Source organism: Sphaerodactylus townsendi, linkage group LG02, assembly GCF_021028975.2.
Source record: "Sphaerodactylus townsendi isolate TG3544 linkage group LG02, MPM_Stown_v2.3, whole genome shotgun sequence".
Taxonomy (NCBI): domain Eukaryota; kingdom Metazoa; phylum Chordata; class Lepidosauria; order Squamata; family Sphaerodactylidae; genus Sphaerodactylus; species Sphaerodactylus townsendi.
In genome coordinates, this window is record NC_059426.1 from 25,435,816 (window position 1) to 25,459,263 (window position 23,448).

Consider the following 23,448-nt stretch of genomic DNA (forward strand, 5'->3'; position numbering starts at 1 on the left):
GGGCACAGCACTCCAAGGAAGAGAGGAGCTGGTGGCCACCACAAATAATGGTTATGTACTGACTGAAAACAAAATTTGACCACCCTTGAGCACCTTGAAAAATGATGCAAAACAAAAGGTTAAACATCTCTCCTCCCTTTAGAATCATTTCCCCAATCAAATTAGCAGCTCCGGTTACCTGTTCTTGAAACTAAAAAAGGAGATCCATCATTACGATCTCACTGTAATGTCTACTTTGGCTCCAAGGTTCTACTGTTACTGGGAGTAAGTCTTCAAGTAACAACAAAAGGCAAGTCCAGCTTTGAAAACAGCTCCAGGTTTACTTACATCAATCGGTGATTTTGAGTATTTCAACATCCCGTTATCCAGGACAAAAAAGCGCTGTAGAGAAAGAGTTTGTTAATGATTAAATGAAATCTGGATTACAAAAATCCACATATCTACAAAGGAAAATACATATTCCTGTGGTACTTTATAATAAATATGTGGTTGAAAATGAATTCACAACTTGCTCACGTTGATTTTGGCAGCAAAATAAAGCCGTAAAGCACTTTACGTCTATTATTTTGGTCATTATGATAACTCCATCTTGACCTTCTGCCCCAAGACAAAAAAGATATTAGCACAGATTTACCTTACAGCATGGGAGAATCAGCAATGCATTGGCTCCTCTTCAACAACAAAAAAATGCAGTTCCCCTAAAAGAACTGACAAAATGGAGCAGTTGGCTATATGCCAACATATTTATGAAGGTGAGTATAACATCACTGATTAAAGAGCAGGACCAGTGGTGGGATTCAGCTGGTTTGGCCCGGTTGAGGTGAACTGGTTGTTAAAAACCCCCTCACTCCCCCTCCCCTGAGAGAGTGAGCAATGGGGCTTTTAGCGCCTCAGAGCAGCCGGGCAGGGGAAAGAGCCGAGCCAGGCAGTGCTGGGGTATGTGTGTGTGGAGAAGAGGGCTCCGGTTTGACTCTCCTCCCCACCCTGGGCTCCTGGAGCAGGGAGGAGACTTGCTGAGCCAGGAAGCGCTCGGCTCTCTTTCCAAGCCAGAGCATGGCCACCGCCAATGGAGGTTGAGCCAGGGGGGGACAACAGCAGCTGCCACCAGCTGCTGCTTCTCCCCCTCCCCCCAGCTAAACCTCCATCAGCGGGAAGGAGAAAACAAGGAGGGAGAGAGAGAAACAGGGGAAGGGTAGGGTAAGGTAGGGTGGTTGGCGATGATATAATTGTAGCTGCTTCAACTGTTCCATCTGGTCTCCGGTGGGCGCAAGGGTGGAGAGGGATATGACGACATCTAATGCTATATGGTTCCTGGTTTTATTGAGTGACATTTAGTTTTTTACACTGTGTTTTAAAGCTGTATTTTATATTATGGTTGTTCACCGCCCTGAGCCCCTCGGGGAAGGGTGGTCTATCAGCCCAATAAATAAATAAACAAACAAACAAATAAAAAACAAATAAAACTATATGCCTGGAACAGCTTCATCTTGCAGAACTGAACTAAATCTCACAGGGTCCTGGTTTCCCAAGACAGAGTGTTCTAGTAGGTAGGGCCAGGGCCAAAAAAGCCCTGATCCTGGCTGAGGCTAGCTGGATCTCTTTATTAATTGTTTGAAACATAAAGACTTTATTTGAGGTGCACTGGCATAATTTGGATTATTTGATTAGCTTGTTACGATGTTTTATCATCAGTCTATTTTACCGTTTTATTCTCACTTCCTGACCTTTTGGCTAAGATTAAATTTGTGTGTAGTTTTGTTCTATTGATAAGTATTAGCCACTTCAAAGGCATGGGATAATTTTTTGTATAAATAAATCTTGCCCTAGCAGTGCAGGGATGTTTGAAATTCCTGAGCTGCAAAAAAACGAACAAAGAATATGATGATTTTATTCAACAGTAACCACACTAGATGGAAGAAATGAGAGGATAAAAGAGTATAGAGAAATCTGCAAGTTAATGAGACTCTCTGTGGGTTAAAACAAGACATCACTTGCCATTGAAGGTAATATTATTTTTAAAAAATAAAAAGTAGTCTGAGCAGTAGAAGGATCAAAGTGCGTGTGTAGGAGGGTGGTTTTTTTTACCTTTTTCCTCTGGTTGTCCCCCACTCCCCATGTCCTTCCCCTCTGCATCCCCTACATCATCTTCTAAATTTGAAACAGAGGTAGTTAAACATCTTTTCTCTATAAGAAAGTAATTCTGACTGACTAATCCTTATAAGAGAAAAAAGCAAGCCAAGCTCTTAGTTGTCTAAATGTGCATAATAAGAACTGCAAGTGGTGGAAAAATGGTAACGAAGAACCGAGGCTAGTATATCTAATAATGACATATATCCAATATTATATCTGTATTTGGTAGGTTTTAAATTATGGCTTGTATGTTTTATTCCCCCGCCCCAAGTTTATTGTAATTGGTCTCACATTCCTCGGGAGAGAGATAAGATGGAAACATTTAAAATTAATGCAGTTTGAAAGACTTAACAGAGTAATGAATTGGAACAGTTCAAAGCATTTATATACAGAAGCAAGTCCCAAGTTATTCAACAGCAAATAGTCCCAAGAAAGTGGGAAGGGCACTCTGGAAGAGGGGGCCTCTTGAATGGAATTCTACAGACAGATTCCTGGGAATAAGAACCATTAAACAAGAATCACTGAAGACTTAAGTTTGCTATTCCAAGGGTACAACATTTTAGGGGGGACAATAATGTGACATGAGACGGGGAAGCAGGAAAATCCTGCTTTGCAAAGTCCATGGATGGTTGCACAGACCTATTCCAAATGTAATGAGTCAGTTCTTCATACATGAAAAGCTCATATTGCTATTGATTATAGAGTGTATGATTTTTCTTGTTTAAGCTGTCTGCTGGCTTTCCTGACGAGAATTCACTTCCACACTGGGGGCTACTGTACTGTGACTGCACAATGGGATTCAAGAAACAGATGAATCCATCATCAGACTCAACCTGGACCTGAGTGGGATGACACGCACTGGAGCAGAAGAACAAAAGTCAGAGATAAATAGACAAACAGCTAGACCTAACTTCATTGTACACCCAGCTTTCAAAGAGCACTGCTTCTACCAAACTCAAAGTGTACAAAATCAGCTTTTAAAACTAGAAAACGACAACCTACCCTTAGTGAGGTCCACTACAATCACTGGGAACCCTTTCATCTCTTTTACAACATTAACATTCAGAAAACATTCTTGTATCAACTAGAGCCATTCTAGGTTGGTACGCTATCCTACCATCCCAGTTCTGCAAGTCATTCTGCCATTATAAGTGCCCACAGATAGAAAAATAATAGTTTTAACCCTTGTTCCATGGAATAACTGGTAACCTAATCATAGCCAGCCCTCATTCAGATAAGGCAAGCCATAAAAAGTGTTTAATAATCAGCACTGAAGTGTGAGGGGGAGCAGGGAATGGTAGGATCCCTTCTGGTCCTCTTGTATGGCATCATATGAATCACTAGGGCCGATTACAGACGGGGGAGCTAACCGCCACCCTTCCCCACCATGGCGTTAGCTGCGAGCCTGAAGGACTCTTGCTTTCTGCAGGGAATGCCAAGAGCAAAAGCAGGAAGTGCGCAGCAACTTCCTTGTATGTCAGCACAAGGAAGTTTGCTGTGCGCCAAGGAAGTTTGCACACTAGGGTTCAGTTACCGACGCGTTGTAATTGGCCGCTGCATAATCAGCCGCTAAAGGCAGTTCTGCCAGTAATTGATACTACTTTGACCTAAATATCTGCAGCTAAAGGCAACATATATGACTGAGCTCCCCAAATACAAAGGTTGCAACCTTAAGCAAGCTTCCTTGGCAGAAAAGTTGTACAGAAAATCAAGTGGACTTGACTGCATTCAAAAGTGTTTTGGATCTGAATTTTAAAGACTTCACAAGCCTAACAATTATTTTACCAGTGTCCCTTTGCTATTTGAACATTCATACTTTTTGTATAACATGTCAAGTATATCTGTCAAGTCCTTCATAGTTTTTGCTGACTCAGAGTTTCTGGCTTTAAACAATCTTCCAAACAATAGCAATGACTGTATCTGCACTTATTTATGTACTCACTATGTAATATGAGTATTTCTGTATTTGTTTTGAGGCACTCAGTATTTGAATGGGGCACTCTCTATTTGAATGCATTTTGTTCTTCATTATCCTTTGGCTGCTGAAAAAGGCCTCCTTTTCCGCAGAGAATGGCAGAATGGAAGCAATGATTCCTGCTGATAAGCGCCCAAGCGTTACAGAGAAGGAATTCACTGTTCCTGACAAGGAACATGTTTTACTGTAAAGCAATGGTTCTCAACCTTCCTAATGCCGCGACCCTTTAGTACAGTTCCTCATGTTGTGGTGACCCCCAACTCTAACATTTATCCATTTTACAAATGGAGAACACTGATGCAGAGAGTCTTAGGTGACCCCTGTGAAAGGGTCGTTCGACCCCCAAAGGGGTCCCGACCCACAGGTTGAGAACCACTGCTGTAAAGTATCTATCAGGAAAGTTTCATACAGAGAATGCAGTAAACTAATTGCACAGACCCTAAAAACTTATCATAAAATGGGCCTGGGGGTCCAAATAGCAAATGATAACGACCCCTTCCTTTTAATCTAATATTAATGTAAGTGTTTTAAGTATATTTTACCTTGTGCCAGCCTTTCAGAGGCCATTTCCTTTTCTTCAGCATGAATCCCTCATGTTTGTCTGGCTTCTGGACATTCGTCTGGCCAATTTTCAGGCCCTCGATGATCTCCCAGCTGTCTGGTTCCTGAGGGGGAAAAAACCCAACCAAGCTCATAACTTCAATATTTTAGCTAAAATTGCTCACATCCCATAAACCTTTTTTTAAAAAAAATTAAAACTGCTATCCGATGCATATATTCAGGAATAGTAAGTTCTACTGAACTCAATCAGAATTACCTCTGAGCAACAATTCACAGGGTTCAGCTGTAAATGTTCATTTGGGGTTAAAAAGTTGGATTTCTTCCTAAATGTTACATCAAGTAGAGAGCTTAAAGCTAGAACTTGTTGTTTTTTAAATGCTGTTTCAAGCAGAACCTACTCATTACAGGAAATACTGAGGAATGTTCACCATTCAACTAATGTTGTGATGTTATCATTGTGACCATTTCTTCATTCCTAAGAGCCAGCCAATGATATGGACCAGAGCAGGGAAATCATAACACAGGATTCTAAAAGCTACAGCAGAAAGCTTGATACAGGCATGCTATTTTAGTAGCATCTGTAAGATGGATTCCAAAGTTCCTTGGAAAGAAGCCTGTTGTCAAAGAGTTCTGTTGGAAAAAGCACCACTTATATCATAAGGACCATGGAGTGGCGCGGTCCCCCGCACAGGGAGGAAGATAGAAATCAATCAAGAATCCTGCCTCCCTGATTGGGTAGATGGAATAAACCCAGATGTCCTCTAACTCAATGGAGAAATTGGCATTTGCAACCCAGAAGTATGCAGGCCCTGATGGCAAGCTTTTAGCTGAACAGCCATTTTGCAGAAGCCGGGAAACAATGTACATCGTGGCTGTACGTGCAGTCACCACAATTTACATGGTTTCAGAAGCCTCTTTATTTTTTGGGATAGTACAGACATGCAAATCACAGCAGAACATCCATTCCCCAGGTGGCGGCTGATTCTCACAATCCGCCCTAGACATGAGTGATGCCTGGCCACGAGTGCCTGCATATTTAGAAGAAGAAGAGTTTGGATTTATATCCCCCCTTTCTCTCCTGCAGGAGACTCAAAGGGGCTTACAATCTCCTTGCCCTTCCCCTCTCACAACAAACACCCTGTGAGGTAGGTGGGGCTGAGAGAGCTCTAAGAAGCTGTGACTAGCCCAAGGTCACCCAGCTGGCATGTGTGGGAGTGCACAGGCTAATCTGAATTCCCGAGATAAGCCTCTCCACAGCTCAGGCGGCAGAGCGGGAAATCAAACCCGGTTCCTCCAGATTAGATACACGAGGTCTTAACCTCCTACGCCACTGCTGCTCCTTTTTACACAAAAGGCGCACTTTATTCTGGTTACACAAAAGGACACACGTTACGAATCCCTGTAAGTGTGAACAGACTGTGTAAACAGAGAAGGCACAATTAATGCATTGCAAACAACCTCCACAGTGGAAGCCTGTATGGTCCCAAGTTTTGTGTAATGGCCCTTTCCCCACTTACCATAAGCCCCACGCTACTCTCCTCAAGTAGCGTGGGGTCCCGGGGCACTCCCCACTACAGGGGCGGCGACAGTGCAGCCGCCCCGACGCTGCAGCTCTCGCGCCCCCTCAGCGCGCGGCATCCCTGGCGCTCCTCAAAACGGCGCCTTTTGATGACCCCGTGGGGACGCCCGGGCGCACGCCAGAGATGCCGCGCGCTGAGAGCAGCACGCAGCAAAGGGTGGTCAAAGGTAAATGGGGAAAGGGCCTAATGTTATCTTGACTCTCACAGCAGGTTCTTTAAAAGAAAATAAGGTCAGAGGATGCAGTGAACTCCAGTGGCTTCTTTGCATCTGTTCCCTCCACAACAAGGATTAGACAGAGAACTCTGCAAGGCTTAGAGCCCCATCTGAAGCGGCGGGGAAACACCGCTTATGGGAACTGTGCACTAGCATACTGGCAGATTCGCCCTCCACGGGGCACTTACCCCGACAAAGGGATGATTTTTCCAGCATGTGGTCACCGTGGTCGTTCCACTCCTCCCCCACCCCCACCCCCCGGTGCTGGAACATGGTGTGGGAAGCCGTATCAGTGTCCCAGGGCCCCTGCTGCCGCCAGCAGGCCTGGGCAGAGCCAGGGGAGGAGTCAACTTTAGACAGCTCCCTCCTGGCCTTTGCTGGTGTTATGTCAGTAGGCCCTTACTGCTGATTTAAGCCATGCTTTTCAGTAGTGTAAACCAATTGAAGCCCATAGAGGCTTCTCGGTGGTGGGGAGGTTTTTTGACTTTTCAAGTCTCCACATGCCTCCAGAAAGCTTCTTTGGGAGCACCCAGCTCTTGGATGGGGATGCCTGCCCTAGCACATTTTTCAATGTCAGGTTCACACTGGTAGAAGTATAAGAAAGACCCAGTTCTGCTTTCCCCAGTTCTATTATACATGGAGCAAGGAGGACTCACAAATGTGCCCACCGGTTAAATCAAAGGGTCTGATCCAACAAGACTCTTAGTACAATTTTGACACTAAACTTCAAACATTTCAGAGTAGAGAGAGGGATTTTCTGAGCACAGCACATGACTAGCAAGTAGGCTTCAACCATGCCTCTTTTTCCTGAAACTGGCGAAGTTATTACCATCTACTTAAATCAAGGGGCTTAAAATGGAATAACTGTCTTGGACTGCACTGCAAGTGCTGGTGAACTGTACTGGTCAGTTGAGTTGTCAGTTTCAATAATGGGATTAGGCTCATTTACAGGTAAGTCTATTGATTTAATTAGAATCAGCAGTAAATGAGAGTAAACCTATTCCAGTAATCTCTTGGAAAGGCTGTAGAGTAGGTTAGGCCCAAGGTCACCCAGTGGGATTTGAACCAGCATCTCCCAGATTCCAGTGTGACACTGATCACTACACCATGCCGGCACCTACAAATGACCACATAAAGTTGATCCACCTAGCTCAGTATCATCTATTCTGCCTGCACTCTCCAGAATCAACAGAAGATGAAGTTCTCTCTCGGCATCCCGGGAGATGTCAAGGGCCCAATATGCACGGAGCCCTTTCCTTGGGGCTCTTGGCTGCACAGCGGGGTTTCCAAGCATTCTCTGTTTATACGCGAGAAGGTGCCACCCTGCCTGCTGTGCAGCTTCTCTGTCTCCACTTCCAGGTTGCTCCTGGTAGTTTAAAGACTGTTGGCTTTTTTACCTTGTTAACATTGTTGTTATATCAATATTGCTGTTGCTTTTATATCAATATTGTTATATCAACATTGCTGCGTTTTTGAAACAAAAGAAGCAGATCCAGCTGTCGTCTGAGGGAGGAGGTAGACTTGCCTTGGTGGAGTGCTGGGGGGCTGCTTGTGCACCTCACAGGATCCTTTTCTCTGCTCTCTCCCAGCTCTTCCTTCACTGCTGCTGCTTCCTCCTGCTGTCCCCTCCCCTTTCTCCTTCTGTCTACTTGACAGTTCTCTCTCTCTGTCCCTTCCTCACAGAGCAGGGAGCAAGGTGCAGGGCAGGGAGGAGGGGGAGACCAGAAGGAATAGAAACCACGAAGTGAGGGAAAACTTTGGGATTTCCCCACTCTCACTAACAGGAGAGCTTTCAGTATCTTTGACGCTGTAAGCATAAGCACATCTGTACAGAAATCCCTGCTGCAAAGAAAATGTTCCCCTACTGCGCAGGAGAGCAACAGTGTATAATTGGCCAAGGTTTGGAGCTAGGGCTCTGCACTGAGCTATCCTCCTTGCCAGGTGGCTAACAAGTATGAAGAGCAATGCATTTTGTATAGATGCATGTTGATCTACCCACAGGAGCCTAACACATTAAAACGGTCCACCCATCAGCAGCTTTTGTGCATGAACCATCAGTGGAGACTTTACTACCTCACTTACTTTAGTTACAGCAACAGGCTCATTTTCTAGCAACTGTCTGTTGATCACAGGGTCTGTGCTTCCAGTAGACATGTTCCTCTCTAAGACATGGCCACTCTGAAACAAATAATAAGGAGAGTATGTACTCAGTCAGAGAAAACATCTTTCCCAAAACGACCAAACAATTAACTGGTTGTGGTGGGTTTTCCAGGCTGTGTGGCCATGGTCTGGTGGATCTTGTTCCTAACGTTTCGCCTGCATCTGTGGCTGCCATCTTCAGAGGTGCATCTGTGGCTGGCATCTTCAGAGGTGTATCACAGAGGGAAGTCTGTTACACGCTGTCAGTTACACAGTGTGTAATAGACTTCCCTCTGTGATACACCTCTGAAGATGCCAGCCACAGATGCAGGAGAAACGTTAGGAACAAGATCCACCAGACCATGGCCACACAGCCCGGAAAATCCACCACAACCAGTTGAATCCAGCTGTGAAAGCCTTCGACAATACATTTAACAATTCACTGTGTATAGACGACTCCTAGAAGCAACTTAAATAATCAGCAGTACTTTGGCATGTCACAGCAGAGATGTCACTAGACCCTGTCTCTGGTATGAAAATGGGGTACTAAGACTGGGGTTTTGAACAATCATGGGTCAACGGTCTGGTTATGTAGGGAACCAAGCATCCATTTTAAATCCTGGACCCAGGTCATTTAGAGATCCAAAGATATTAGCCAGAACTCTGGATTGTGCTCAGAAATTAATACACAACCAGTGAAGTTCCAACTGACAAAATTGATACATTTCATACTTCATAGCTTTGAAGACCTGTTTGAACGTTAACTGTACCACAAAAATAAATAACGTATCCCTATCAACATATGAAAATGATTAGGGTTACAGTCTTTCATGTTTTTACATCTCTTCTATTGTTGTTCAACGTGTTTCCAGCACTGAGGAGCAATATATTAAGAGAAGAAAAAATGTTTGGGAAGATATTGCTGCAACTCTCTGGCCCCTTCCGCACATGCAGAATAATGCACTTTCAATCCACTTTCAGTCCACTTTGCAGCTGGATTTTACTGTGTGGAATAGCAAAATCCACTTACAAACAATTGTGACAGTGGACTTAAAGTGCATTATTCTGCATGTGCGGAAGAGGCCTCTGATCAGTAAGGGATATAATACAGTAGAGATCTGCCACATTGGTCCATATTTAAGGATTCTGATAGTGTAAAACTTTTTACTAAATTGCTTTGTGACAGCCAAGTTTAACCTTGGTAAAGGCTCAAGAGATTTTCATGATTTTCTATCCCTTATTCCACAACCTTTAATGATTTGTGCCATAGATTTTAATTTCTATTTAAAAAAACTAATTTTGTTTTGTGCCAAAGATTTTAATTTCTGTAAAAAAAACCAACCCCATACTTGTTCACTTTTATCTTATCCTTCAAAGCTCTCAGGTTGCTTGGTTTTTCCTTACAAGCTTGGTTCTTCCCATCAATATTTACTTTTAACCTCAAAACCATACATAAATACCTACAATCCCACCCACCACCCACCACCCCATTCCATACTATCAGCCCAACGGACATTTAAAAGAAAATTACTGCTGCTCCAAGTGCCAACAGTGGTGACAAACAAGAGGCAGCCCATCCCCCATCCCTCCGAGGATACTGGTAACCCTAAGCAGAAACCAGAAATTAAAGGAAAAATTAATTCAGATCCTCTGAAGATGCCAGCCACAGATGCAGGCAAAACGTCAGGAGAGAATGATGCTAGAACACGGCCATACAGCCCGGAAACCACACAGCACCCAAGAAAAATTAATTATACCGTACCCCATGGGAGAAACTCTGTACACCCTATATAGCATACTCTTGATTATTTTGTTTTATAAATGTTCAAGAAAAATCTTCCCTTGTACTTTTATTTCATATGGAAACAGAATTCTTGACCACACACAAGCAATGACCAGAATCAGCGCTATGATTGAGCTTCGTTAACACAAAACAAGAAAGTATTTATCTAAAACCTAGAATACTAAGGGTCAACCAGATGCTGAGAAATAAATGATTCTCCTATAATGCCACTGCAACGGCTAAAGAGGAGGACATTTAACTCTCCCATGCCTGCCTTTTCCCCCTCTGCACTCCCTCCCTCCCTCCCACCCATCACCCACCCGCACCCCAATAAATGAATTCCTCTTACCTCTCCATACCTCATAGCTCCGTGGTGGCGAACCTTTGGCACTCCAGATGTTATGGACTACAATTCCCATCAGCCCCTGCCAGCATGGCCAATGGTGCTTAGGGGAGCTGATGGGAGTGATTATAGTCCACTAAGCATCTCGGAGTGCCTAAGGTTCGCTCCTCTCCTTCAAGCCCCTGGCACCCTGAAGTAGGATTGAAGCTGGCTGAGGGGAAAATGACATTTAGAGAACTACAAACAACTGGTTTGTTTTGCTTACATACAGCACCCAGGGAGCATAAGTACTTGTTGTGGAGAATTGGCAGGCAGGGAAAAGATTAAGTGCTCTTCCCTTTCATTCATTGATCCTGCCTCCCACGCTCCTATTACCCCAGCAAACACATGGCTGCAACTATCCATACTATCTATCTCTGCCCTAACAATAAACTGAAATGGACTCTCTTCATCCATACAGGCCCACTCAATGTCACCTTCTCAGGTATTTTCACGTCCTTGTATTTTTTTCTAAAGCAGTCCAAATTAATTGATCACAATAAAGAACTTCACTAATATTATGAATAGCAGATGTTATGAAGACTTTTTTTTCTGTTGACTTCTAAACTTCTTTACTACAAAGAAAAACAACTTATAACAGCCCCACAGATATTTAAAACTTCCAAGGTAAATAAACAGAATAGCATTCTGTTACTTACCTGCCTACTCTCCCGCTGGGAAGAAGATGAAGTAGAGGCACTTTTATGGGATGGAGTAGAGGTTCTGTGACCAGGAGATATACCCTTTTCCTCTGAACTCATCACGGCGGCTAGATTTTGGTGGCCTCCTTTCACTGTGAAGACCACATTGATCTCATTCAGACGTCCAAACAGAGATAGTTTTCAGCATTCTTCCATTTCACAGTGTGTTCTCGACATTAAAAGGGTATGATGAATTCAAGGCATCTACACCAGATCTTTAAAGAAGGGAAAAGGTAGAGATTACATATGCTTCCTTAAAAAATTTTCCGCTCTCTCTCTCATACACACCCACATTCCTACACACTTTAGCACAAAAACAAACATCATTTTCTCTGAAAAGAAAAAAAATACCCTCCTTGATATTCTACATGAATTCATCTATGAATTTAAATCAATCCCTCTCTTGTTATCTAAATATGAGTCTGGGAGATGGGGGAAAATGAGAAAAAAGTACTATTGCGGACACAATTTTTTTCTTCCAGGTTTCCAACATACTTTCTTCAATGGAAAAAAAACTGTTTCTCCTTAAATCATACTGATTGTTCTCTTTCCCTTTCTTTCTTGGCTTCTTCAAGCAACAAGTTCCTTTGCAACTGAAACTGTTTAAATTCAGTTTTCTCTAACTCTCCCCTCCCCAGTTTTATTTATTAAGAATTATGCACATGAGATATAGTAAATTTCATGTAAAAAACATGTAAGAAGTCTAGTATTCTTTCATTACCAGCCTTTAAGGGACCTGGGTGTTTTGTTTGATTAAACATTGGCAAAAATGGATGGAGGCCGGCATCAGGGGCATTCCTGGGCTGGAACCCCAGTGAATGCTGATTAAGGTTGGCTCCACACCCAGGAATGCACCTAGCCCGCCCCCCGCTGCACCCCCACCCCCCTAAAGGAGTACTCTGGGCTGGTGCAGCTCTGCAGGCAGCAGGCTCTTCCTGGTTGGATGTTGTTGGGCTCTGCGGCACCCGCCCACCTCTGTGTTTGTCCTCCCTGCCATTTATCCAAGCAGAATGGGCAAACACGCTGGCCCGGCCTGCAGTAGTTCCAGGCACTGCTTTGTTCCCCCACCCCCAGATTAGGTTGCTTGATATCAAAGCATCATCTTCTCCACGCATGATTGCCATATATATGAATATGAACATTATGGGTAACCAGCATAGTCGAATAAGAAAAGGTTATCTATTCACAAGACTTACCCTTCCTCATCCTAAAAACTGTCTGTTTTCAAAGAATAAACACAAACATGCATAAGATAACCAAATGCAGTTAGAGATTTTTGTCACAGCAAACTTTTCTCTTTTGGTAATTCTGGACAGAAAATTAAAGCAAAACTAAGACTGAATATGTAATCTCTCCTTCCCATAGACACTAGGGCTTGTCATCTCATTAAATGAAATCTTGGTTGAGTAACTTCAGCGTTTTAAACAATTAAATCAGCATAAAGTGCAATCAGGGGAAAAATATTCCATGGGGGGAGTACTCTGTTATTTTTTAGATTGCATAAACATGTCACAGTAGGTCTCTTTGAATGTGAACAGAGACAGATTGCTATGTCTAAAAAGACACCTATCTCCTGTGGTTTATGGGAGCCATCTGCAATAAAAAATAATTTTAGAAATCTGCTGCTCAGTTGATCAATTTTTTAGTCCATTCGTCTACCATACTCACCCACTAAACTTTGCAAAATGCAGACCGATCTTTCATTTTTCTGACCCGCCTTCCAATTCAGAAAGACCCCCAAGGAAGCATATATAAACAATTAATTAGGGGATTCTTTCAAACTTCCTGACATAGCAATTCTCTACCATACTTCTCAAACTCCGTTTCTCATTACAGCCTCCTGGTTGATCCAAGACCCTTTCTTCCAGGGTGGGCAACCGGTTGGCAAGCTGCCTGGGCTGGCTGCATGCTCCCTTCCTACCAAACTGCCATTCTGAGGAAGAGATTGTTTAGGAATGGAGAATAATATGCTTGTAGTAAACAGTCACTCACTGTAAGAACAAAGCCACAACGGAAAGTAATACTCTTTCACTGACTTACACTGATATGCTTTCTCCAGTATATTTTGGAGGAGCAATTGTCAGAGATAAGAATGGATCGCAGACAAAGCACAACTTCATTTGAGCGGGCCTCACTCGGCATCAGCGCTAGAACTAGTTTCTAATGCTTGGTCTCACCCTCAGCGTGAATTATAACAAAGTGTAAGGCTCATTCCGCACATGCAGAATAATGCACTTTCAAACTGCTTTCAATGCTCTTTGAAGCTGTGCGGAATGGCAAAATCCACTCGCAAACAGTTGTGAAAGTGGTTTGAAAACGCATTATTTTGCGTGTGCGGAAGGGGCCTAAGTCTCTAAACATACGTGGGCATCACTACCCTAACCAATGAGTACCGTATATACTCACGTATAAGTTGACCTGCATATAAGTTGAGGCACCTAATTTTAGCTTGAAGAACTGGGAAACCTTATTGACTCGAGTATAAGTCGAGGGTGGGAAAGGTCCATGAGGAGGTGGGGTGCTGAGCCGGCAAAGGAGCTGCAGTTGGGGAAAAGGAGTGCCCCAGAAGCCTTTGGGAGGCTTTTTAAGGAGGGACGAGGCCGGCACGCATGGGTCTGGGGAGAGGGAAGAAGCTGGGGGCCATGGAGAGTGAATGGGACAGGAGGTGGTGGAGGAGAAGGCAGAGGAGAACGAGTCACAGAAAGCGGCTGAAAGGGGGGAGGAAGAAGAAGGCAGGAGAGAGTGAAGCAGAGAACAAGGCACAGAAAGCGGCTGAAAAGGGGGCGGCAGAGAAGAAGGCAGGAGAGAGCAAAGCAGAGAACGCAGTGGCTTGTCCCCCTAACTCACCCTTTCTTTCCTTTCCCCGCAGGCTCTGAGGCTTGGCTTCAGGGAAGCTGCTGCTCAGGCAGCCTGTCTCTATGGTTTTCTTAAAAGGGCAATGCTTCAAAGATTGCTTAAGCAACATGATCATGCTTCCAAATGAAACATCAAAAACTTTAGCACTAATGAGATCACACTTTCACCCTTATAGGCACTGATATATAGTTATGAAGGACCAAGCATCACTGTACTTACAAGCCTACAGCTAAGTGCAGAACTGTATTCATACTGCATAAATACATGAGAGCTTGCTACAAAGATCTGTATCAATTTACTATATCAAGACGCACACTCCTCTTAGATTTAGCAAAAATCAAAACTCAATTCTAATGTTTAAAGTAGTTTTGGCGTATCACAGCAAAAAGAGCAAAATAATAATGTCAGTTCAGTGAACTGTATTCAAGAGCTTGTTCAAGAGCTGAAAAGGAAAGGAAAGGGCTTTGGTTATTTATGTTGAACTGAGGTCATTACAAAAAAAAAGCCACTGAATGGACCTGAGGTAATGAAAATCAAATGGATTTTGAAACATCTGAGCCCCATTCAGTTGATTCATGTGGAAAATTGTATGCTTATATTCAGAGGTCCTGGAATGTATGTGTGTGCATGTGAGTGTGCTAGGGAGAGAGATCTTACACTCTGGTATAGCCTTTTAAAAGCCACTAATGAGGCATCATTGCTAGATCCAAGTATGGCACTAGGGAACACAGACTGAAAAATTAATATTTTTACACAACCTCAGTTTTCGTTGGTAATCCGAATTAGAAGAAAGATACGATGAAAACCCGAGGCTTGATGAGAAATAGAGCAAACTTTTCCATAGGAATCAATATAAATCCAATTAATCCGTTCTAGACACTCCAAAAAACATACCAAAATCACATTTTTTTGGTTAATAAACATAGTGTTTAATGCTGAAAACAGTAACAAACAATAACACTGGGGCCAGCTTCAGAGCCAGTGGACCAATGTCGCACCAGAAAGCTGCCCAAAGAGGTCTGTTTCTGATGCCTCTTTAAGATTTGTCTGAAATGGGGCAAGACATTGTCATTAAACAAGTTGCAGACATGCCCTGCAACAACTTTGCCTGGGTGATTTTTCTCCACAAACCCCCGAACCTTACTGCAAATCGATGAAAACTGAGGCAAATCGATGAAAACTGAGACAAATTTTTCACTGAAAAAATCAATGAAAACCGAAACTGATGAAAACGAAGGCAATGAAAACCGAGGTTCCACTGTATTTTTAAGGGAAGAAGAGGTTATTGGGTTGTTTGAACAAAGATGGACAACACTGGTCTGAAACTCTGTCCATGGGTGACAGCTTCACCCTGCACTCACTTGCTCCAGAGGGGACTCTGGAAGGGGACAGGCCAAGGACCCTTGCATCAGAGACTGCCAGGGGCTAGGGACTGTGGAGAAAGAAGCAAGGGTGGGGGGGCCATGCTGGGAAATGTGCTAGCAGCAGCCTCAGAGTCTAGCAGGCCCGGGGAATGCCTCCAGATGGAGGTGTGATTGAAGCAGCAGTCTGCACCCAGGAACAGAGGAGGAGACCAGCAGTGGCTTGGGCCTCATGAGGCCTGCACTGACAAGCAGAGTGGGCTCTTAAAGCCTCAGGAGAAGGCAGGGCAGGAAAGGGGAGGGCCCAGCCATTGACTCAGACTCCCTTCACTCACTGTGGTCCTGCCCCTGAGGAGAGAACACTGGAGGAACCCAAGGTCAGCCCAACTCCAAGAGCAGCAGTGGCGTAGGAGGTTAAGAGCTCATGTATCTAATCTGGAGGAACCGGGTTTGATTCCCAACTCTGCCGCCTGAGCTGTGGAGGCTTATCTGGGGAATTCAGATTAGCCTGTATACTCCCACGCACGCCAGCTGGGTGACCTTGGGCTAATCACAGCTTCTCGGAGCTCTCTCAGCCCCACCTACCTCACAGCGTGTTTGTTGTGAGGGGGGAGGGGCAAGGAGTTTGTAAGCCCCTTTGAGTCTCCTACAGGAGAGAAAGGGGGGATATAAATCCAAACTCTTCTTCTTCTTCTTCAGACATTATTAGGCCAGGTGAGGGAAGACTGAGGAGAAAGGGCTGGGCCAGGACTTTGCAGCCAATGGACTAGCTGGAGACACTCAAGAGTGTAGCTGAACACCCTCCACTTCCTAAACTCAGGCCCAACTCTAATATTTATATTTTATATTTAGGCTTGCTGAAGAAAGGAAGCTGGAGGGGGCACCCACTCTGGACTCGGGCTCACAGGACTTGGAACCTGACAAGCTCCTTTTAGAAAGAACTAAAGCAGTAAAGCTTTGCCATTATATTTTAAATACCGTTTAACTTAGCAAAGCTGAACGTTGGTTATTGGTTTGTTTCCTAGGATCCTTTGTCTTGGTCATCCTACATGTATATAACAGTCGATATGGAAGCAAGATAATAGGGTAAAGAAGTGGAACTAATCAAACAGGAACTGAAAAGTGTGGCTGATTGTGATACACCACAAATATTGCCACAATACAATTAACTGAGTCACAGGACAATACAACCAGAAGATAATTGAAAGCACATTGTCTAACCTGTTGCCCTAACTCATAGGTGTCAAACTCGTGGCCCTCGAGATGTTATGGACTACAGTTCCCATCATCCCCTGCCAGCATGATGCTGGCAGGGGGTGATGGGAACTGTCAGTCCCATAGCTGGAGGCTTACGAGGCCAGCACTACTGATAGGGAGGATGATAGGAACTGTAGTCCACTGTAACATCTGGGAGGGCCACAGGTTTGACACCTATGATTGATTAGGGATGAGTGGAACTGTAGTCCACTTAGCTTTTATTTTGGAGGAGCCTTGGTTTGACATCTATGATTGGGGATGATGGGAACTGTAGTCCATAACATCTGGAGGGCCGCAAGTTTGACACCTGTGCCCTAACTGTTCACATCCATCATAACTGGAATTATGCATTTTATTTATAACCCAATTTTTCCCCAATGGGAATTCTAAGCATCTTACAATACTATTGTCCACTCTTCCATTTTATCCTCTCCTCACAATAACAACCATGTGAGATAGGGCAGGATGAGAGAATGACTGGCCCAAATTCTTCCTGTGAGCGTCTATGGCAGAGAAGGGATTCAAACTCAGTCTCACACGTCGTAGTCCACCTCACTAACCAATATACCACAGGTTTTCATTGAGACAGCACGTTCCAAGTTCACTACTGAAGCAATTTTGCTTCATCGTACTTGTTCAGCAAAAGTACAAACTGTCAGACTGCCTCATTCAAAAACCAACAGCAACTCCGCTAGAAATTAACTTTTTGAAATTAAACTGAATTGTGCTAACTTTAATAGGGCCTTATTTTGTTGCTGTAGGTCAGAATATCAAGAACCCTTTCTACAGTAGGAATGTGGCATTAATTTCAATATATTTCTGATTTTTTCCCAAGGTGGAAAGTTACAGTCAGAGGCAACAAGCTATAAATACAGCAAATTCAGAAGCATTATTAAAAACAATACATCTCAATGATGCGGCAAAATATTTCCTATTTTATAACATGCTTATGGGAAGTGAGTATTTGTCTTCTTTGCAAAACAGTGAATCAATCATTTTGCAGCCCTGAATGCAGAATCAACCACCCCAGATTATACTCCATTTCTATCAAAACATGAGAGAATTAAGCAGAGAGACATCATACAGGAATGAAAGGATATTAAAAGTGCTCCCACCTGCAAGGAAGAGAGAGAGGAATTAAATATCCAATCTTCTGAAATCAGAAGAAAAACTACAGCCCCTAAAACGTTTCTGCATGGCCAGATTCATGCCGATGCCAGCCCTGGGGCCGTTTGCACGAATGGCCCCACGGGCTACACAGCTGGCAGAGCAGGCTTCGCACAGTCGTGCAGCCCCCCAAATCGCTTCCTGCCTTGTCCTGGCTTCCGTCGCTCTGAGGAGGCCAGGGGACACGCCCCCATGGCCAGAGCGACGGCTGCAGCGATGGAGGCCTGGAGGCATGTCCCCTGGCATCCTCAGAGCGACATAAGCTCAGACAAGGTAGGAAGCCGTTTGGGGCTGGCACAGGGAATACGCCGGCTTCCACCTGCTGCCGTTCGCTCAGCAACGGGTGGAAGGTGATGTATTCCCCGAGCGAGGTTTCAATACATTCCCCGAGCAAGGTTTGAATTCATCATTTGGGGAGGGAAAGAGCTGCATTGCATCATTTTTGCAGCACCGCCTGTGCAAAGCGTCCCCCCCCCCAAAAAAAACCCCAATGTTTTACTGGGCCGGAATCAGTGATTCCGACCCGTGCAGAAAGGGCCACAGTGTTTGAGGGGTCTTGCTTACTCATGGCTATCCTGAAACAGGACAAGATATAGAGCTTGATTTTGAATTGGACAAAGTCCTTTGGAATGAAATGAGCTGAGTCCACAAGGAGTTGATGAAAAGAATGTGTGGCTTAAAACACAAGTCATACTAGAGAAGAGGTTGTAAAATGTTGGCAAGCGAGTTTTGTGGCCAAGGTTCTGTAGAACAGGAAGCTATGAGGGACTGAGAATTCATCACAACAGTTTTGCACAAACTTTACACAGCAAAATTCTGTCCCACATTCATACAAGTAATCATCACTGAGTTTAAGGGAGTTTCCTCTCAAGCAAGCATGCAGAGGATCTGAAGTGATCTGGTTGAGACATCTGTCACTCCACTGATTGCCAGGATTGACTTGGCTGATCTGGTTGGCTAGCCGGCAGAGGCGTAGCTGGGCCAAAGTGCGCCCGGTGTGCAGTCTATATTTTCTGCCCTCCCCCATGGAACCCCCGTGGCACCCAGCCCCCCTGGCAGCGCCCCCCCCTTACCTCCTTCCCACACTTACCTTAGTTCCTTTCCTTTTCCTAGAACTTTTTCAGGCTGAAAAAAAGGCGTATTCGCAGTTCAGGCTTTAAAATGGCCTGATGGGAACTATACTTCTCAGGAGACCTTGTGAGCCCCAAGGTCCCCTGGGAACTGCCTAATAGTTCCACTCAGGAACACCGTTTGCAACCTGTACTTGGTGAACTGAGCCTTTTTCAGCTTCCTGAAAAAGTCTACCTCTTATTTCCCCAAATATAAGACATCCCCGAAAAATAAGACATAGTAGAGGTTTTGCTGAAGTGCGAAATATAAGGCATCCCCCGAAAGTAAGACATAGCAAAGTTTTTGTTTGGAAGCATGCCTGATGAACAGAACACAGAAAAATAAGACATCCCCTGAAAATAAGACATAGCGCATCTTTGGGAGCAAAAATTAATATAAGACACTGTCTTATATTTGGGGAAACACGGTAGGAAAAGGAAAGGAACTAAGGTAAGTGTGGGAAGGCAGGTGGGGGAACAACGCAAGGGGGTGCTGCGGGGGGCGGGGGGAAGGGGGAGGGGTCTGGGGGCAATTTTCTGCATGCCCCAGGCGTGCACCTGGTGCACGGCGCAACCCCTGTCCCCTTGTAGCTCCGCCACTGCTAGCCAGGTGTCTTCCTCCCTAACTGTTCCTCCCTAACTGTTCCATGTCCCTCCTGAAGCAGCATGCTCAGTGGAAGATGCCAACTGTCCCAGAAGCAGAAAACCATGTAGAAAACTAGCTTTGATAACTTCGTATGGCATGTACTAAGCCAACTGAGAAGGGCTCAAGCGGCTGCATTGAGAGGTTAGATTTCAAATTCTGGTTTTGTACTAACTTTCCAAACTTCTTGCTGTGTAATTCTCATAACGATGTAATTTAAGACTGCATAGAACCCAATGTTCACAGAAAATCAAAATATACTGGCTGTGTCACAGAGATAATTTGCATACAGTCCAGTTCTGTTGCTCACAAAAACTATTTCTTTTCTATATTCAAAAGGCGGGAACTATGAACATTTTAGTCAAAGACAGAAACCATCACATGCCTATTTTCTTCACTTAATTAGGACAGACTGACATGCAAACATCCTTTCAAACTCTACTGGAAAAAAAGACTCTACCGATATGCAAGTTAGAAATATCAACTTGAAACTCAACTTTTATTGCTATTGAATACACCTTTCCAGAAAAGCATAAAAAGTCTCTGAACTGACATTTGTCAGAATTAATGCACCCAAAACCTTCCGAATGAGAAAACACATGTTACTTGAAAGATGTTTGCATGTGATCTGCTTCAAAGTACTATGCTACAGAATTCCCAGCAAGAATGGGTGTTTTATTTTTACAGCAGAGATTCATTGGATTTTTATGCACTGTGTTCATTCATTGGTTGTACTCATTCCCCATACATTCATTCCCTAAATATTTTGTACTTGGGATGTACCAGTTTGTCGCTCCTCTTACAAAACAAAATATAATCACCATATTTTTCTGTAGGCTCTTCCTACTGGCTTTAAATATCTAGGGCTTACAGAATACATCAATGATGACCTCAAATGGATGGAGAAGGTCAAGTTACAGATAATCAGATTCCAATGACAGCAGGTCTGCATGACATCTGCCTTTCCTATTTGCTGCCTGCCTGTATGATTAGGCATACTTTCCTACCAGAAGCTCTGAAGCATTTATGATAATTAGGATAGTTCTAATGCATTCAAATTGCCATTTTAGATGACTAGAGCCTCCCGCTCTTTGGTATTTCTTGTTGTACGTTTTGCCTGAGATTGCTGTCTCTAAAACACTGAGTTGCATTTGCTTGTATCCATGTAGTATTTTTACTTGAGCAGTTCAAAAATATAGAACAGCACCATATCCAGATGCGCTTGGAATATTGGTAATCCCAGTGTGAGGTGATTAGTGTATAAGGGTATAAGACTGTTCACTTTCCTTTTTAACAGCAAAATACAGAAGGCATCCAAAACAGCCAGACACTTTTAAAGAGCATCTTGACTCCATATGGCTCGTGTCAGCTCACGCTGAAACACCAAAACCCCTTTGATTATGAACATTGCGCCAATGAAGCAGAGCCAGCAATAGGTTATTTCTTATTTTAAGAAAACTATATTTCTTTTAGAACACTGAAATTCCATAGTACTCTACTAGAGGCACAACATTAGCCCCCAAATGTTCACTGCTTCAGAAATCTTAAGAAATAAAACAGATGTGGCTCTATAATTAAATAAGCTGGTGCTGTTCTCTGATTATTCAGAGCACCACAATTGTTATTACTATAATAATCATTAATATAATTGTATAAATTGGGAACCACTGAACTGAATGATCCAAATAATAACTTGTATCATTTCTCATTCTTAAATCACTTATTCCTTTCCAGTTTCATATTTGGATTGCATAAATAAATCCTGTTTCTTTGGGGTCATGAATAATACCTAAAGTACATAAGTGAGATACACCAGCAATAGGCTAGGAAGTGGAGTGCCACTGGGAGTTACCCCTACAATGAGATTGTCAGAGGAGGGACTGGCGTAGTGGAAGCAGGGGTGGGCCAAGGGGATTCCCAGGGGTGGAGCCACTATCTGAACCCACAGACGTATGCTACACAAAAATGTGGCTTAAGCCTTTTTTCCTCTTTCAGGAGGCAGGAGGATTTTCTGATTTCCCTCTTTTCCATGCTGCCTGTCTCTTTAGCATGAATCATAACATCTCTATTTATCTATAACAACATATAAGTTCTCTTTTTTAAAAAACCAATATTTTGTTTAACGAGTATTCAAACATTTTCCTCTACCAAAATAAACTGTCAAGAGAAAACATGTATCAACATTCTTTGAAGTGAAAGCCCAAAATGTAATCCTTTTCACGTGGAATTAAGATTCACCACAGAATCGTTTTTTAGATTTATGGAGACCCAAAGAGGCTTACATTGCCATCCTCTCATCCATTTTGTCCTCATAAAATCGTGTGAGGCAGGTTAGGCAGAAAGTGTGTGACAAGCCCAAGGTCACACAGTGAGCTCCCATGACAGAGTGAAAATTCAAACTTGGGTCTTTCAGGCCTCAACCGCTACACTACACTACACCACGGATACAAATACTCTCAAACGTTACTATAATTTTGCAATCCATCCAACTTAAAACATTCTCTTACCAAGAAACTGGATAATTCTACTCGTATATAAATAGATTTAAGAGCTTCTCCATAGAAAGAGGACTAACTTACCCTAAAAAAGGAACTTCTACGCAACACACAAGCCACAACGATCAGGGAAACAGGAAACCAGGTCCTATGACAGAAAAAAATAATCCACCCTACTTAGAATCAGATAAGAACCCTCCGTCCTGGTCTCTCATGATTTCACACAGGCTTTATTGAGTGAAGCAATCTTTAAAACAATGTGATTAGGATACAAAATGAGCCAATGTTTCCAGAGGGGAATCGAATACTGGATTCTACCACGAGTAGATTCATGCACAAAAAAGCCTATGTCAACTGACACCAAAGATGAAAGATCCTGTTATTAGATCTGATCCACATTCATAAATGTATGATGTAGCGTTCCACAGAGACAAGGGAGATTTGTTTATTAATAAAGTTACCATGTTATTTAAACCCTGCTTAAGAGCTACAAAAGCGCCATTACATCCTCACAGGTCAGAGCCCAAAACACACAGGGACAATCTACCAAGCAAAACTGTATAATCTGTGAATAAAGTTCTTAGTCACAGTTGATTTATGACAATCCCACAAGGATTTCAAGGCAAGTGGTTAAGCAGAGGTGGTTTGCCATTGCCTTAGTTTCATACAGAGTAGCTTGTGCTTAAAAAAACCCTACAATAGCTTAGGAAGCAACCAAGTCCATTCTGCTATGCTGCTTGTATACTTCAATCCAACTACAGAAGTATTACCTCAGACTCAGCAGATATTTTATTTGTTTTATTTATTCACTTCATTTAAACCCCGCCTTTCTCCCCAATAAGGAGCCAAAGCGGCTTGCATCATTCTCCTCTCCTCCGTTGTCTCCCTCACAACAACCCTGTGAAGTAGGTTAGGCTGACTGTGTGTGACTGGGCCAAGGTTACCCAGCAAGCTATCATGGCAGAGCAGCAATTCCAACCTGGGCTAGCAGACAGTAGGTGTATGGCCCAGAGTAGGTGCAAGTGGTAATTTAAATTATATTGTAGTACTGAACTGTTTTCATGTTTTAACTATGTATGTAAGTTGCCCCGAGCC

General features: G+C 43.5%; 1 protein-coding gene across 6 annotated transcripts in view; it reads right to left on the bottom strand.

The window, feature by feature from the left end:
* OSBPL6 (oxysterol binding protein like 6) overlaps positions 1 to 23,448 on the bottom strand; it is a 141,946-nt gene that overhangs the window by 59,461 nt on the left and 59,037 nt on the right. For all 6 annotated transcript variants that reach the window (XM_048485411.1, XM_048485413.1, XM_048485409.1 and 3 more), the window contains 4 exons: positions 11,424 to 11,680; positions 8,543 to 8,638; positions 4,648 to 4,770; positions 328 to 381 (listed from right to left, as the gene is read on the bottom strand). In XM_048485411.1, coding sequence (XP_048341368.1) covers positions 328 to 381; positions 4,648 to 4,770; positions 8,543 to 8,638; positions 11,424 to 11,525 — 375 coding nt within the window. In that variant the 5' untranslated portion in view covers positions 11,526 to 11,680. The remainder of the gene's footprint in view (positions 1 to 327; positions 382 to 4,647; positions 4,771 to 8,542; positions 8,639 to 11,423; positions 11,681 to 23,448) is intronic.